Source organism: Haliotis cracherodii, unplaced genomic scaffold (genome assembly GCF_022045235.1).
Source record: "Haliotis cracherodii isolate W230 unplaced genomic scaffold, xgHalCrac1.p SCAF_27, whole genome shotgun sequence".
Taxonomy (NCBI): domain Eukaryota; kingdom Metazoa; phylum Mollusca; class Gastropoda; order Lepetellida; family Haliotidae; genus Haliotis; species Haliotis cracherodii.
Genome location: NW_027266283.1, coordinates 3,398,076 through 3,416,823, shown reverse-complemented (window position 1 = coordinate 3,416,823; position 18,748 = coordinate 3,398,076). Strand labels below are relative to the sequence as shown.

At 40.5% G+C, this 18,748-nt stretch overlaps 1 protein-coding gene across 7 annotated transcripts in view; it reads right to left on the bottom strand.

The window, feature by feature from the left end:
• Positions 1 to 18,142, bottom strand: part of LOC139473194 (neuralized-like protein 4) — a 41,635-nt gene extending 23,493 nt beyond the window's left edge. For 2 of the 7 annotated variants that reach the window (XM_071255712.1, XM_071255716.1), the window contains exons 1-10: positions 17,972 to 18,142; positions 12,422 to 12,776; positions 10,500 to 10,798; positions 9,500 to 9,650; positions 7,353 to 7,441; positions 6,419 to 6,677; positions 5,457 to 5,544; positions 3,807 to 4,080; positions 2,436 to 2,598; positions 1,136 to 1,378 (exon numbers count right to left, since the gene is read on the bottom strand). In XM_071255712.1, the coding sequence (XP_071111813.1) occupies positions 1,136 to 1,378; positions 2,436 to 2,598; positions 3,807 to 4,080; positions 5,457 to 5,544; positions 6,419 to 6,677; positions 7,353 to 7,441; positions 9,500 to 9,650; positions 10,500 to 10,798; positions 12,422 to 12,776; positions 17,972 to 18,142 (2,092 nt within the window). The remainder of the gene's footprint in view (positions 1 to 1,135; positions 1,379 to 2,435; positions 2,599 to 3,806; positions 4,081 to 5,456; positions 5,545 to 6,418; positions 6,678 to 7,352; positions 7,442 to 9,499; positions 9,651 to 10,499; positions 10,799 to 12,421; positions 12,777 to 17,971) is intronic. The other 5 variants (XM_071255713.1, XM_071255717.1, XM_071255715.1 and 2 more) reach the window with 4 other exon arrangements.
• Positions 18,143 to 18,748: the final 606 nt, after the last annotated feature.

Below are 18,748 nucleotides of genomic sequence, written 5' to 3'. Positions count from 1 at the left end.
TCAAGGGATGGTAGTGTCCATTCTAACATGTGCAAATGGCCATTCTAGGAACTACTGACACAATATAGAAATCAAAAGATGTAAAACTGAAGACAGATGAGAACTCACAGAGGAAACATGGATAAAGATGAATATTGCCACACAAAGTTACTTCCTAAGTTTGCTCCTAAGAGTAACATGTTGAGATGAGGACTCCCCACAGGGTTTAGACAGTGATGGAATCTTACTGATATTACTCATTCTCTATCGCCACATATCAAGCTTATCTTGTGGGGATCTCTATTCCTCTGAATCCTCTGCTGCAGTGACAGTGAATGTATGTAAAGAAGGGATTAATCTTGGATTCTTAACCATGGCAGGCAAATTGGCAAAGGAAATCAAAGTTTTTGTTTTCATTGAACCCAGGGGTATTTTAACCTGGTATTTGAAGATTGCAGTCAATGCAATAGTGTGAAACTCTGCATAAAGCCTCTTCCTTTATTGATCCTGGTATCAGATATGTGAATCTATCTAAATATACACTTGACATATTATGAGAAATATTTTTGTGTGTCACTAAAAGATGAAAATATCCCGTTCAAAAGTGAGAAATTTAAATCCAATTTGGAAATGTTTAATGACATTTGCTGAAGATTTAGAGCCGAGTATCGACCTCTGAGGTCTAGAGGAATCCCTGGAAACACATGCAGCTTCAACTTAATCACTAAGCAGAGGTAGCCTAATAGTTGAAGCCAAAGACCCAGTTTGATTTTCACATGGCCCTATGTGTGCAACCTATGCTTGCTGTTCCCATGTGGCAACGTCACAGTGGATGAGACACAGTACGTTTTTCTTAATTGTCAAGAAATATGTCCTGGACCTTTTCAACACCCCGAGTCCCCTGACTCCCACTGATAAAACTGAAATACATCTTGGATACTTGGGACCCTGAAACAGTGTGTATTGGAGAAGCCACTCGGAGAAATTCTTTACAACACATGATTTCGATCAACTTCTGTTACTGTAGACCTCATATCGTCAGTACCAAACTAAGTGAAGCTCTCAACAGTCATGTTGTTTGTTATTCCTCTGAAGAGTACACAGCTTAGCTTGACCACACAAGCCAGACAGACAGCTACAGTCAACGGTCACTCACCTGCTTCGATCGACCCTGACCACCGGTCGACCATCCTCTCAATGACCACCTCGAACAGTTCGTTGTCTCTCAACGGACGACTGCTCATCACGATTGCATCATTGAACTCTCCCGTAGCGTTTGGTCTGGCGGCAGTCTTGCCGTTGTTGAGGACGGTGGCATTGTGACCGTGCAGGTGGTGGAACCGCACATCGTCAACATCGGTGAAGACACTGGACTCCAGGTCAGGAGAACTCAGCACTTCTACAACACCCAGAACAATACGGGTCATCAGTAAAGACAACAACGCTTTCCCCATCACTTGCCCAACAGACACACATGTAGAAAAAGTAATCCAAATGTTAACTGTTTAAGTTCGTTTGTAAATACAACAGACTAAAAAAATAATAGTCTTGGTTCTCAGGCACCGCCCACATCATCATAAAGTCTGCTGCAACTCTTGTTTTTGATTCCATTTTAAATTTTACAAAAAATCCTGATACTTAAAAACAATGCGATCCAACGTAGCACGCAGTTACCTCCCTTTACATGCGCACTGCTTTACTGTGCATCTTGTGTTATGGTCATGGCGGCAATAGGAGTTTGTATGCTTGTTTATGTTGGGAGGCCCTTTCCCCAGGTTGATGGGACACAACTGTTTATCTGGTTGCATACTGAATTACTAGTTTGAACAAGTACACAAAAAAACCACCACCCACGGCAGTATATTTTCAAAAGCCTAAGAAGCAATTCTTTCATATTTTTAAGCAAGAAAAGATCTCGCAAGAGCGAATCTTTATTCAAGATGGCGGCTCCAAAAGTGATTGACTTCATAGTCGCTAGGGCAACTTGTTTAGTGCTAGGTAAAGTTTTATATGATGGTATTAATGTTTGTTTGTTTGTTGTTTGACGCCGCACTCAGCAATATTCCAGCTATATGACAGCAGTCTGTAAGTAATTGAGTCTGGACCAGACAATCCTGTGATTGATGTCATGAGCATCAATGCACGCAATTGGGATACGATGACATGCACCATCAAGTCAACAAGCCTGACCACCCGATCCCGTTAGTCGTCTCTTAAGACAAGCATAGTCGCCTTTTACGGCAAGCTCGGGTTGCTGAAGACCTGTTCTACCCCGGATCTTCACGGGTTATATCTACAGGTAACCTAGCTCTACGTATACACTGAAAACACAGTATGTTTATCTCCTAATCACCAGGGGCAGGGACTGGCAATATACATGTCTACCCTAAAAGCAACATTTCGGCTTCTGCACTAGAAATAAGGAGTTGGAGTCATGCTAACGTTTGACTGCCCACCTGACTGGTCAACTATTGTAGCCTGTGCTGCCTGGCCATACAGGTCAATGACCCCGTACACCATCTCGGGAACACTGGATGCAGCTGGACCCTGGTCAACACCATTGACGAAGAAGTGCAGAGTCCCATCTGGTTTGCGTACCACGCCCACTCTGTCTCCCACCTGCAGAAACAGCATCCATGTATTATGTATGTGTGGTACTGGACGTAGGAGATCTTCTTACATGAAACTGAGTGAACTTGAAGCATCAACATACACATCGGACCACGTCTACCCGACACAAGGGAGATAACAGACTCTAAAAGTTTAGTTTCCACCCTTGCCAAACTCGGCTGGAATTTCTGGGCACAATCAGTGGCTATTACGATTTATGTCCCTTCTATGTCCATCTTACTGATCAATCAGATTCCACCCCTCATATCACTTGCATTTGCTTTAAAAAATGACGGTGCCCAGTTAAGACCATGTGATCCATAATCAAAATCTATACTGTCATAAAACTATATTGGCATTAAATCACTTGAGAACTTTCATAAAAAACATGAAATGTTTTGGAAAGTATCTGTCAAAACCCAGTTGGCGGTGCATATGCTCTGCAAATCCTGCAATCGAACGAAATCGGTATCGCAGTTGCCATGTTGTTTATGAATCAGATGTCGATTGGACTAGGGGCGGTTGGGTAGCCTAGTGGTTAAAGTGTTTGCTCGTCACGCAGAAGACCCAGGTTCGAATCCCGACATGGGTACAATGTGGGAAGCCCATTCCTGGTGTCCCTCGCCGTGATATTGCTGGAATATTGCTAAAAGCGGTGTAAAACCATACTCAATCACTCACTCACTCACTCGATTGGACTTTGCATAGACTCGTCAGTCCAGCCCAAAACTCCATAATTCCAGCCTAATTCGGCAAGTGTGGAAACTGGACCTTTAAAGTCAGTCAAATCCCTTGTCTCGGGAAGATGTACGAACCAGTAAAACTTGCATACATGGACCAACAGCAATGAATAGATATTTCTTCTGTTTTTGAAGACATTTAAGAATAAATGTGCCATACACATTCCGTTCCATGAGTAGAAACGTTTATTGGCTTGGCAGACAGCTTGTAGACATATTGGCCATCAATATGATCCGATTGCAAACAATCCACATCCAAAATTGAGGAGGGAAATTCCTTGCAATAAGAAACATATTTTTCTTGCAGACCGGGTGGAAATAACGAAATCCTATAAAATGACGCTGAACATGCTATCCAACTTATCTAATCAATCATGTTGACATGTAAAAATAAGTAATCCATTATTCTTCTATTAAAAAATTATCTTACAAGTTTGAGATATGAAATATTTTCAAAAAGCAATAAAAATAACATACATCTACCTTTAAGCGATCCAAGTTTTGACCATATTCATCAATAATGGTGGTTCCGTTGTGCATGACGCCATTCCCAGTCATCATCCAGGTGCCGGAGCGAATGTTGGTCATCGTGGAGGGATAGTCCAGCTCCTCGGGGGAGTGTAACGTCACCCCGATCTCAATAGACCCCGCCCACTTGTCAACCATTCTCTCGAGTCGAACTTCGAAAACTTCATTAGCACGCAAACATCGATTTGTAAGCACAACACCATTGTTGAAGTCATCAAGAGCACTGAAAAAAGAAGACGAATTATCTTTATCCCTGCCCACTGTCAAAGACAATGATATATGCAATGAAATGTGACATTGTAAATTATCAGTTTGTCCACCTGCTTGAGGAAGAGGTTGTATACAAGAGCTACTGCCAAACATCTCCCTGAAGATCCGGGGTAGAATAGGTCTTCAGCAACCCAGGCTTGCTGTAAAAGGCGACTATGCTTGTCGCAAGAGGTGACTAACGGGATCGGGTGGTCAGGCTCACCGACTTGGTTGATGCATGTCATCTTATCTCAATTGCAAGGATCGAAGCTCATGATGTCAATCACAGGACTGTCTGGTCCAGACTCGATTATTTACAGACCGCTGTCATATAGCTGGAATATTGCTGAGTGCGGTGTTAAACAAAAAACAAACGTACAACATCTATTTTAGTAAGACTGTTTAATAACCAAAGTTTTAATCATTTTCCAGTATGTGACGGCTAAGAATATTTTGTATCCTTGAGCACTGCACAGTTCACTAATTAAGACGAAGGTACCCAGTACAGATGAGATACAAAAGTTGTGTGCATGCTGACCCTCAAAATCGGGTGAGTTTCTAATATATCTACAATGAATCCTCATAAAACTTTGTTTGTTGCAGTGTCTACTGGTGTGTCACTTCACTGAAATAAGGAAATCATTTTTAATTTTTAAATCTTAACACAACAAAGACTCTTGACTTGATGGACGGAGAGAGTCAGTTTCTAAATTCCCGTTAACTTTGTTGGGGAGGGGGGTAATGAGTGGGTGAGTGAGTGAGTGAGTGAGGTTTTACGCCAATTTTAGCAATATTCCAGCAATATCATGACGGGGGACACCAGAAATGGGCTTCATACATTGTACCCATGTCGGGAGTCGAACCCGGGTCTTCGGCGTGACGAGCGAACGCTTTGACCACTAGGCTACCCTACCGCCCCGAGAGGGGGATAATAAACACAGATGAAAGTGATGCAGTGGGGAGTGAGTAATTATTGCAAAATGCTGCATCAGCAATTGTTTCGCTTGACACGGTTCTAAACCTGACGAGATATTTGCTACCCAAGGCATCATCCTCAATTATCTCAATTTTATTCTCCTGTCACTTCATCAACTCATTGATGGAATTTTGCATCATCCTGATTGCAGAACTCCTAACTAAGAGTGAGTGAGTGAGTTAAAATTTATCGTCACATCAGCATTATTTCAGTCATATAGCAACGAGACATATATATACACAATTGCATCATGAATACAAAGTGATATTAAAATACAAATTTGTCAAACATATTTGGGCATAACAATATTACCTACAACTGCAGTAAACACAGGCTATAAGCCACCAGTAACCAGAACACTAGTGTGGACTTACTTTGGCCTGTGGGCAGTTCGGTGGCTGTTGATGACTGCAGCGTGAGCTCCACAGTGTGGGTTGAACAGCAGCTTCTCCCCATCCTCCTCTGTGGACCAGAAGGTGAGATATGAATACATGAAATACTGAGACAGACGGGGTACTCCAGGGCTTATACCAGGGGTTTTGTTTGTTTGTTTGCTTTTTGCTGCACTTGGCATTATTCCAGCTATATGACGGTGGTCTTTAAATAATCGGGTCTGGACCAGACAATCCTGTGATTGACAACATGAGCATCGATCTGTGAAATTGGTGGGATACGATGACATGCATCAACTCTTGCGACAAGCAGTCGCCTTTTACAGCAACTGTCACCTTCAGGAGAGATGTGAAAACATGATCTTAACTCTTCTCAAAGTCGTCATAAACACAAGAAATATTACTCAATTCTTAATAAATACCATAAAAGGACAACCAAGGGTCAAACATCATACAACTGGTCCAAGCCCCGTGATAGAAACAAATACCTTTAGTCCACTATAAAGCCTTATAATGACATGTCGCAATATCATTTAAAAAGGCAAATTTTCACTAATCCTGGGCAGTTCTGCAACTTTCTTTTGCTGCAAGCATAACCAGTGAATGACCTTGACAACAAGCCTCGAAAGTTCCCATTTCAAATCTATAACAAGCCATACAAATAAACACTTTCATGCTGGGTGTTTGACTGGAGGGCCCTTGATCTTTTTTTATTAGTTGTAGCAATATTTGAGCAATGTCAAGTCATGTGACACAGAGGATTGGATTCCTATGTCCTGCCCATCTTGTCATGCATAGAAGGGGACACAACTCTTGTCATGCATAGAAGGGGACACAACTCTAGGTTAACCAAACATCCCTAAGTGTATTTCCTAAGCCTGTAAGTAACAAAAGACGCTGGCATTCCTTCATGAGCTGAGGGCACCATCACTGCACGGCACTACCTTCCAATGGTTCTTCATCATACATATCGGGGTACTGACGGAAGATGCTGTTAGCCCTCCGCTCTGGGACCGGGGGATTGTTGGGGTACGCTGGGTCCGCTCGGTCCAGCATCGTCACTTTCACAGCCATTCCGTACAGGTCCACCACGCCCCATGCCGGTCTGGGTGTGCTTGTCGCGGCGATGCCCTGATCCACGCCGTTGATGAAATAATGAAGGGCGCCACAATTCTTCCTGACCAGACCAATAATATCTCCTTCCTGCAGGGTCAGATAAACAACCATGGAGAACAATTCATGTACAAATAAACAAAATAAATAATTTAAATAAATTTGTGGAAACATGTTTATGTATACCGAAGCATGATATATGTTTGTTGCTTAACGCTGCACTCAGCAATATTCCAGCTAATATCTGTAAATAATCAAATCTGAACCAGACAATCCAGTGACTGACATCATGAACATTTATTCATGCAATTGGGATACAATGCATTGAGCCAAGTCACCGAGTCTGACCATCCAATAAGGCAACTTTGTAAAGTATGATAGTGTTTAATACTATTAAGGATAATTTGTATAGTATGATAGTGTTTAATACTAATAAGGTTAATTTGTATAGTATGATAGTGTTTAATACTATTAAGGCTAATTTGTATAGTATGATAGTGTTTAATACTATTAAGGCTAATTTGTATAGTATGATAAGAGTTTAATACTATTAAGACTAATTTGTATAGTATGATAGTGTTTAATACTATTAAGACTAATTTGTATAGTATGATAGTGTTTAATACTATTAAGGCTAATTTGTATAGTATGATAGTGTTTAATACTATTAAGGCTAATTTGTATAGTATGATAGTGTTTAATACTATTAAGACTAATTTGTATAGTATGATAGAGTTTAATACTATTACTAGTACTATCACTTACCGTGAGTTCATCCAGGTTGTACTGGCCGTACTCCCTCCTTGTTCCCTTGCCATTGGTCAGAATGCCACACCCACTCATCATTATTGTCCCTGGAACACGGAGGAGACCTACACTGATTCTCATCATTACTGTCTAAACTGTATAACACAGGTTCAACACAATGGAGTGAGTGAGTTATAATTTTACATCGCATCGGCAATATTGCAGCCATATCACCATCATCAACACAATGGAACATCTTATTAATAACTTACATAATCAAAAGGACGACAAGAAACATGACACCATGTCCACATCACAAATGAAATGTTCCACATAATTATTTATTTACAATGTTATTACTGTTGATTATTTATCAATGTATAGGGCTCAAATGTGTGGAGTAATGATTGACAGTTATACAGATGCTCTATGTGTGGAGTAATGATTGACAGTTATACAGGTGCTCTATGTGTGGAGTCATGATTGACAGTTATACAGGTGCTCTATGTGTGGAGTAATGATTGACAGTTATACAGATGCTCTATGTGTGGAGTAATGATTGACAGTTATACAGCTGCTCTATGTGTGGAGTAATGATTGACAGTTATTAAGGTGCTCTATGTGTGGAGTCATGATTGACAGTTATACAGGTGCTCTATGTGTGGAGTAATGATTGACAGTTATACAGGTGCTCTATGTGTGGAGTAATGATTGACAGTTATACAGGTGCTCTATGTGTGGAGTAGTGATTGACAGTTATACAGGTGCTCTATGTGTGGAGTAATGATTGACAGTTATACAGGTGCTCTATGTGTGGAGTAATGATTGACAGTTATACAGATGCTCTATGTGTGGAGTAATGATTGACAGTTATACAGATGCTCTATGTGTGGAGTAATGATTGACAGTTATACAGGTGCTCTATGTGTGGAGTAATGATAGACAGTTATACAGGTGCTCTATGTGTGGAGTAATGATTGACAGTTATACAGGTGCTCTATGTGTGGAGTAATGATTGACTGTTATACAGATGCTCTATGTGTGGAGTAATGATTGACAGTTATACCAGGTGCTCTATGTGTGGAGTAATGATTGACAGTTATACAGGTGCTCTATGTGGAGTACTGACTGACAGTTATACAGGAGCTCTATGTGTGGAGTAATGATTGACAGTTATACAGGTGCTCTATGTGGAGTACTGACTGACAGTTATACAGGAGCTCTATGTGTGGAGTAATGATTGACAGTTATACCAGGTGCTCTATGTGTGGAGTAATGATTGACAGTTATACAGGTGCTCTATGTGTGGAGTAATGATTGACAGTTATACAGATGCTCCATGTGTGGAGTAATGATTGACAGTTATACAGGTGCTCTATGTGTGGAGTAATGATTGACAGTTATACAGGTGCAGTATGTGTGGAGTAATGATTGACAGTTATACAGGTGCTCTATGTGTGGAGTAATGATTGACAGTTATACGGGTGCTCTATGTGTGGAGTAATGATTGACAGTTATACAGGTGCTCTATGTGTGGAGTAATGATTGACAGTTATACAGGTGCAGTATGTATGGAGCAATGATTGACAGTTATACAGGTGCTCTATGTGTGGAGTAATGATTGACAGTTATACAGGTGCTCCATGTGTGGAGTAGTGATTGACAGTTATACAGGTGCTCTATGTGTGGAGTAATGATTGACAGTTATACAGCTGCTCTATGTGTGGAGTAATGATTGACAGTTATACAGCTGCTCTATGTGTGGAGTAATGATTGACAGTTATACAGGTGCTCTATGTGTGGAGTACTGACTGAGAGTTATACAGGTGCTCTATGTGTGGAGTAATGATTGACAGTTATACAGCTGCTCTATGTGTGGAGTAATGATTGACAGTTATACAGGTGCTCTATGTGTGGAGTAATGATTGACAGTTATACAGGTGCTCTATGTGTGGAGTAATGATTGACAGTTATACAGGTGCTCTATGTGTGGAGTAATGATTGACAGTTATACAGGTGCTCTATGTGTGGAGTAATGACTGACAGTTATACAGGTGCTCTATGTGGAGTAATGATTGACAGTTATACAGGTGCTCTATGTGTGGAGTAATGATTGACAGTTATACCAGGTGCTCTATGTGTGGAGTAATGATTGACAGTTATACCAGGTGCAGTATTGCGACGGGCCTCACCAGCAGTGCTGCCTGACCTCATGTTGGTCATGGTGGCAGGGAACTCCAGGTTGTTTGGGTTGTGTGTCGTGATGCCCACCTCTATAGACCCCGACCACTTGTCCACGAGGCGGTCTAGCCGAATCTGCAACACCACCACACCAACATGAGCCAGCACGGGAAGATTGTCTTGTGCAGCTAACAATCCAGTATCACTAACAATCCCATCCAGGATTCAAACCCACACTGCCAGAGTGTGCACCTAATTGCCAGTACACAAAGTCAGTGATCTAACCCACTCAGCCTCCAAGGCTTCCACAAATATGAAACTCTGACATTGTCTGACAACTAGTAGTCAAGATCACATACTTTGTGTACCCGTCTGACAAGTGTAAACTGGCATGGTTCCCATGGCTGAAAGCTATACTGTGTTCATAGCTGTTGGCCATGGGAGCCGTGCCAATTTACACTCTCTGGCAGTGTGGGTTCGAATCCCGGATAGAACTCAACCAAAAAGAGTACTAGAATCTGATACTTCGCTGAGAAAGTTTTATCCGTAATATAGTATTTGTTACACTTGACCACATTCTAAATGGCATTGTGTGTTCAAAAACAAATGGCTTCTTGTGAATGTGCTAACTTGTTGACATTATCTGCAGTTATTGACATGATTGAGAGTTTATGAGCACCTGACGTGTCGAAAAGCCATGTTTCCAAGGTTTACTGAATCAATAAATAATAACTTTTTGTGACAAAACATCAAAGCATCTTTTATGTTTTTCAAAACATTTTTATGAAACTATGCAGCAAGGCTAATATCTAGTTCAAGTTTTAATGTCTAAACATGCTTAAAGCTTAATTACAAATTAATAGTTCATTCAAAAGATCTGGATGTGAAAAATTAATTGTCATACAAAAATGTTTTCATTCAACTTATCAATGACACTCGTAAGTCATCAACATGATAAAACAGAAACATCCGTATGAAACATACCTCGAACACCTCCTCATCTCTCAAAGGCCGGTTGGTCATGACAACTCCATTATTGAACTCATCCATAGGTCGACGGCGTTCAGCTGTACGGCGACTGTTGCTCAGCTTCACAAGCGTTCCACAGCGTTCATGAAATGTAAGCCGGTCATTAGAATGATGCCGTTCATCATCCACTCCAGCCCCGAAATCCCGACTGGCAGCCAGGTCATTGGCAATCTGATTGGATAACTCCGCGAGGAACTCGTTTGCAAGCTCATTGGCAATGTCATTGGTTATTCTGGCGGCATTCACAGCACAGGCTAAAAGAACAAGGGGAAGGGATAAGTACATGCTGTCAGAGTAGAAGTCAATCTGTCGGATTGGATTGGATTGGATTGTTGTTTAACGCCGCACTCAGCAATATTCCAGCTATATGACGGCGGACTGTAAATAATCGAGTCTGGACCAGACAATCCAGTGATTACTATCATGAGCATCGATCCACGCAATTGGGATCGATGACATGCATCAACCAAGACAGTGAGCCTGACCACCCGATCCCATTAGTCGCCTTATACGACAAGCATAGTCGCCTTTTACGGCAAGCATGGGTTGCTGAAGACTTATTTTAACCCGGAATCTTCACGGGTCCAATCTGTCAGAGAGGAGGTGAAATGGGGCTTGATGTCACGTTTATGATTATTGCACTTATATAGCGACATGCATGCACGTGTGTGTGTGGCTGCTCATATTAGCCTGGTTTCATAGTGCTAGCCCACTGAGATACCATGCCACAGTTTTACATGGATACCCCACTCAGACACAGTACACAGACTTCAAGCCATCCCGCCATGTTTTATCCCCTTAAGGCTGAGCGACAGGCTAACAGCATTTTTTAAATTTTTTATTGTCCTTAAGCTTGGAATCATCACACGATAAAAATGCTTCTTCCAAATGCGAGACTGGCATAGATCAACATTGACTGAATAAGCCCTTGATATACATAAAATAAGAAACTCAGAAGTATGTCATAAATGAACTAAGCTGGAAAAGATGTTTTCCTGAGGACAAATCTTGTTTATGAGACAGCATCCTAAGTCGAGTTGAAGACTGGTATCATCGATGTGACTGAACAGTGTCATTTCATTGAACGTCTATTATTGTATTGTTTACTTAGAATTGAAACAGACAACACACAGAGCTATGGTTGTGACAGGCTCCAATGTCCGAAATAACTGCCTGCCCGCCAACCCACGGCTGGCAACTTTTCTGTCAGGCTGCAAGAAATTTTCCTCCTCTTGCCAGAGGTGAGGTGAGGTGAAATGGGGTTTAACGTCGCGTCCAAGATTATTGCACTTACATAGCGACGTGTATGTGTGTGTGTGTGTGTGGCTGCTTGTACTAGTCCGGACTGATGCCGATTTATAGTGCTAGCACACTGAGATACCATGCCACAGTTTAACATGAATACACCACTCAGACACAGTATACTGACTCCGAGCCGACCAGTCCTTGTTTTAGCCCCTCAATGCCATGCCAGACAGGGTAACAACAAGTACCATTTTTTAACGTCTTTTGGTATGACGCGGTTCGGGATCGAACCCCGGACCTTCTGCTCTCCGGGTGGACGCTCTACCATTAGACCACGGAGGTGGTCCCTCCTGCCAGACTTGGAAGCTGCAGATAATCTTAAGACTACTTACGTATCCAGTTTTATCATAACTCCTGATAGATTCTCAAGTTATTGTTAGCATTATTTCCACTGAATCAAGATCAAAATTACTTTTTGGTTTTCGCCACTTTTCAATATTTCTGATTTCTGAATGCGGGCAGGTAACTTTGAAGAAGGGCAGGCCATTCATCACAAGATGGAGACCTAATACACATGGCAACTGGACATTTGTCAATGGGCCATTCTAAGACTACAACTTGATTGCTCTTACCTGCATCTCTGCTATTTGAGTCCACTATTGACACCTGTGCACATTTCCCATACATGTCAACAACGGCATACACTCGAGAAGGAATACCAGTAGCAGCGGGACCTTGGTCCATTCCATTCACATAGAAGTGTAAAACACCCTGGGACGATCTCATGACCCCGACACGATCGCCCTCGGATAGTTGGTCCAAGTCCCGCCCATATTCCTCGATCATTGAGTGTCCATCCTTGAGGATGGAGCTTCCTGACATGACCCATGTGCCTTCACGAAATCCTGTGGCACTGATGGGGAAGCTAAGGTTGTTTGGGTCACATGTCGTCACTCCAATTTCAATAGAACCACTCCAAGAATTAACCTGTGAAAAGAATGTTGAACATTGTTGAAAGTCATGAATTAAAGTTGAAAGTTTGTACTTTCCAATCAACAAGCTATAAGTGAGTGAGTTTGGTTTTACACCGCTTTCAGCAATATTCCAGCAATATCACAGCGGGGGACACCAGAAATGGGCCTCATACATTGTACCAATGTCGGGAATCGAACCCAGGTCTTCGGCGTGACAAGCGAACGCTTTAACCACTAGGCTACCCGACAGCCCCCAACAAGCTATGACATGATCATATATTTATTTCGTTTATCACAAAACAGTACACATATTTTTTCAAATAAAACAAATTGTCATAGTCTAGAAAAACATAACCATTATAACAGAGTTTCATTTGATTCTCAACAAACTGTTACAAGGACTCAAGGATTCCTTTGCACAGTTGTGAAAATTGACAAAGATCTTGTTGAAACAAAAGGTTTTATTTGAAGGTGGTTGACACGGCCCACATGCCAAATGCAATCTGTCCCATGTTTAAAGGCCTTTTGCAATGTGTTCAGGTCGGTGGGAACGTCTTATTTCTCAAGTCTACGCATAAATGTGACAAAGTCTTATTATCATAATAGCAGGGGTAGAAATGTATTTTTCGTCAAATGTGCCTTTGGGAACTTAAACTTGAACAGTATTTTTTATCTATCTTCAATTTTGATTAACGTAATTTCATCATCCTCTAAACCATTGCAATAGAGAAACTTTGCCTCTTTTTCATCAAGACCAATAATACCCTTTTCAATATCTGAATCCCCAGGTTTATTTTATGAAACATGTTGTGCATTGAGCACATTTATGGTCATGACTGATTGACCAATATCTGTGCAAGAGTAAACTTGTCACTGGCTTCATGTATTCAATGGGGCGGTCGGGTAGCCTAGTGGTTAAAGCGTTCGCTAGTCACGCCGAAGACCCGGGTTTGATTCCCGACATGGGTACAATGTGTGAAGCCCATTTCTGGTGTCCCCCGCCGTGATATTGCTGGAATATTGCTAAAAGCAGCATAAAACCGTACTCACTCACTCATGTATTCAACTTCCAACACTTGATAGAGTTTATTAAATGATACCAAGGTGTGCCATTCAGGCACCACGAACTGATTTTAATCTTGATGTTATGACTTAACTTTACACTTGGCACTTAACACAAGGAAAGTAGGACCCTATAATAGCATTATGCCAACATAATGAAAATGTTCTAGAAGGATCTAGAATCATGTGTATGCACCTGCACTGACGTGATGAAAGAGAAAATTATCTGCAAGTCACTACCAGTGTATGAAAATAGCCAAAAACAGAATTATAGAAAAGGTCTCTCAGTCGACAGACTGTGGAAGTCATATCATAGTGAAATGATTGGTTGGTTGCTTTGTTGTTTAACGCCGCACTCAGCAATATTCCAGCTATATGACGGCGGTCTGTGAATAATCGAGTCTGGACCACACAATCCAGTGATTAATATCATGAGCATCGATCCAAGCAATTGGGATCGATGACATGCATCAACCAAGTCAGTGAGCCTGACCACCCGATCCCGTTAGTCGCCTTTTACGACAAACATAGTCGCCTTTTACGGCAAGCATGGGTTGCTGAAGACCTATTCTACCCCGGAATCTTCACAGGTCCATATTGAAATGAAGAATGAGTGTGGATCAGCATCTCATTCAAGTGGTGGTATATTCATCTTTTCATCCTATTTGCCAAAAGAAACTGAGCCTTAGTTATGTTAATTATGTCTTCGTTAATTAATATGACATTTCATCAATATTCATTGATGTTACCATGGTTACCAAGAATATTTCGCAGTACTGCAGTGGTTCTTATCGATGGAAAGGTGTTTACTTCCATTGCACCAAGTTAAGTTGGCCTCAGCATGTTCAGTAGGACGGCAAGATATTGACTAAATTTCCATGTCACAAATTTGGTGATTACGAAAATGGTTGTTTGAGACATTGAATGTATCAGAATATATCATATAGAATTTCAGGTAAATATTTAATGCAGGAAAATGGAGCATGCAGTATTTAATAACAAGTTCTGCATATGCAGTTGTGTATTTGTTAATGTAATATTTTATTATGCTTACAAGCCAAATATGACAAATTGTCAACATGTCAGTTTAAACAGGAAAGAAACGGGTTGTACATGTCATGACCAACTGTCCAACCAACACAATCAGCCAGATCTTGTGTCATCATGACACAATCCCTATTGCAGTCAGCTCTTGCAACAACCTGGGAAATTGTGGAAGCTATTCTGTCCAAAAATCACCACAAAATATGAATTTATTGACAAGACATCTGCAGGCTGTGCCCTAAACTTTTGAAACTACCAACCCAAATTTTGCATCATTTCCAGTAGAATTTGTTTCATAATGTGGTGAGGTGAGGTGAAATTGGGTTTAACGTCGCGTCCAAGATTATAATATTGCACTTATATAGCGACGTGCATGCACGTGTGTGTTTGTGTGGCTGCTTGTACTAGTCCGGACTGATGCCGATTTATAGTGCCAGCACACTGAGATACCATGCCGCAGTTTAACATGAATACCCCACTCAGACACAGTATACTGACCCGAGCCGACCAGTCCTTGTTTTAGCCCCTTAATGCCGAGTGCCAGACAGGGTAACAACAAGTACCATTTTTAAGCGTCTTTCGGTATGACGCGGTCAGGGATCGAACCCTGGACCTTCCGCTCTCCGGGTGGATGCTCTACCCTTAGACCACGGAGGCGGTCTGTCATTATGTGGACCTTTATTAGTTACGATTACTTGACAGAAACAAAATTTTACTAGACTCAGCCTTGGATCATCAGGACTTCACAGACTGTACCTAGAGGTGTTGTGCCATTAACAAAAACTGGTTACCCATTTATTTTCAAAAGTGAGGCACTGTCTAAGCACTGATAAAATGAACACAGGATGTGCATGGGCCTGCAAATTCTAGCACCAAGAGAGTTAGTTACTCAGTGTAACCAGAGACCATATAATAGAGGGACGGCCCTCACCAACAGTTTATCATAAACCATCAGTGCTACGGTCTGGCATGTAACTGATACACCCAGACACCCTGCTGTTAACCTCCCTGTACCGCTGCAGATGCGCAATAGATGCGCAGACATTCACAACTGACCATTCTGGTAACCACGTAAACAATATTACATAATATCCGGGGCTAGAGTTAATTCCCTTAGCCGAGATTTCACCGACTACGACCAGCAACAATCCAATAAAAGGACATCTCTTAGCGGATCACAAAGATTTTTTATCATATCTCTCATTAGCACATGATCAGTGATAATGGGTTTTGCCAGAGCGAGATGTTTTTTTCAAAGGGAGGCTACTGTTAAATTCCAAAGCAAAGAGGACGATTGTAATTTGACAATCGTTATTTAATATTACCCGATCAGTTTGATATTTCAGCATACGAATAATTAGGTATTTCAGGTATAACAGTATAGCTTCAACAAGCATGGTACCAGATATATACTATTTTACGTAACCTATAGTTACGTTTGTAGTTTTCTAAATTGTTTCATCATGGTTTTCTATTCATACCTGATCAATCAAAAACAAACTTTAAAATCTAACCTGGAACAAGGCATGCAACTATTACTATTAAAACAAAACAAGAGATCACAAACTCTGACATATGTAGATGTCAGACAATAGACCATCTGCTTATTTTGCTGAAAGACACCTTGGACCATGTTGTCTCAAACTTCTCTCGTGACAACTGCCGATATAATCCTTCTTGTTTCTTGGCATTTACAAAGCAAATTATAATTTCATAATACAAATATTTCATATAACAGACTTTTATTTTTTTAACTTTTATTTGATGTTTTGATTGTTGTGTAAATACACAAAGTAACTAGTACCTTCATCATATTTGCATTATTATGATTGTGTTTAGGCCTAGATCATATAGTTCATAATAAATATTTACATGGCATGAAATAAAAAAATAGATTAAATGTAGTCATGATTAATAAAGATAAAATCTACATATGATACAAAATATAAATCCTCGTCAAAACATGAAGTTTTCTTCAGTGCGATACGTGATAGAAGCCTAACTGAAACAAAGTTAATATAGATATGTTAAACTTACGAAGAAATAGCGAAAACAATGGAAAAAAAATACGGATCTTACAAAAGTATTTTAATATCAATAAAAATAAGACACTTTATAGGATGTTGTAAAAGATATATGCAGACGATAATCACAGACAAAATGCATGTTATGTCGTCTGCTATAAGGCAATTCAACTTAAAATGTATGACTAAAGTATGGGTTTGCGCCAAAACTCATACAAAAATAACTACCGATCGTACCTAAATAACATAAGGGGAAATCGTGATGAATGTAAAAATGTTTATATTAGGACCGATAACAGGAACATATTCGTCTGAAAGCATGCGAGTTTTGGTGTAATTATTTCGGAAAAATTCGGATTTAGTCACATTTCTTGAGTCAAAATTAGAAATTTCGCAAACGGCCCAGATTTTTCAATGGCACTACACCAATTTTTAACATATCTCCTTTTCATACACCTCGGTAACCAAGGACTTTCATTGCGAATTAGTGGCCGTTGTTGAAAATCACAATCTTCACTTTTGCCGATTTTACATATGCGCTAATTTGCTCTCTCGGACAAAGACAAAGCGTGATCACAGTCATCAAATACAATAACAACGACATGCTTCTGGGCACCAACAAGTCTCAGCTGTAATGTTGACGTTAAGAAATACATGAGTGTAAATATGGGTTGTGAAATATATCTTTTGCATGGGAAAACTAGGCGACAATGATGACTGCAGTGAACGCGTTTCTGCTCGCTTCCGGACAGGCTGCGCAGTACAAGCCGTAGCACTGATGGTTTCGCACATAGGCAAGAGTGCCGTCCCTCTATGATATGGTCTCTGGTGTAACCTATCATTTTCATTTTCAAAAAACAGTGCACACAGTGTATTGTGCAGTATTCTGACATAACAAACCATACCAGAACCACATTCAATACAACAAGTAAAGCGAACATATTGCTACACAGAGGATATTCGTGACAAGAGCTGGACCAAGTTCTCTACTTGTATTGTAAACAAGAAAGAAATCCAGACTGTGAAAATGTCAAAGTCAAGGCTGAAACTTGGCAACCACTATGCAGAAAGCATTAACCTTTTTATCAATTTTGACTTCAAAAATCTGGTTATCCCGCAACGCATCTGCGCTAAGCACAACTCCGTTGTTAAATTCCTGAGTGGGATGGTTTCTCTGGGCGGTACGATTGCCATTGCTCAGTGTGACAAGTGTCCCTGTTCTGCTGTGGAACACTGCCATCGCCGCCATTGTGGTGGAATAGCGATGAACCAGCAAAGCTATTAAACAAAATGTCTTAATGCGTTTATTTTATCATACATCAATTTCTTTCCAATATCAAACGCTATTATAAACAATTATAACTGTGTACTCTTAACAAGTAGTGTCTATTATATACAATATGTCAATTTTGCAATCCACATAGTTTGCTTTGAGGGTGCAAAAATATGTATAGTGTTCGCCTAACCACTAACATTGTATGCACGGCTTTATGTCAACAGAGGTCCGACAACATACACATGTAGATTTATAATCTACATCACAGGTATTCCACAATTATCATTTTAAAAAATTATTGTCATTATTATCTTGTTTTGTTTTATTTATTGTATGTCCTTATTCAATAGAGTTTATGCATTCGATCAGTAAAGAAAAGATCTGCTAACACATGCTGTTATATTCAATCTGAAAAGGCTACATTGGGTAATTACGGACAGCGTCGTCACACTATTGTTTAATATATATTTTTAATTCTTATTTGTACGGAAGCAGCTCAAATCTGTTTGGTTAAGATGATTTATTTGCGTATTTGGAGCTCGGAACTCGACCATGGTGACATGATATACTTCACTTGTT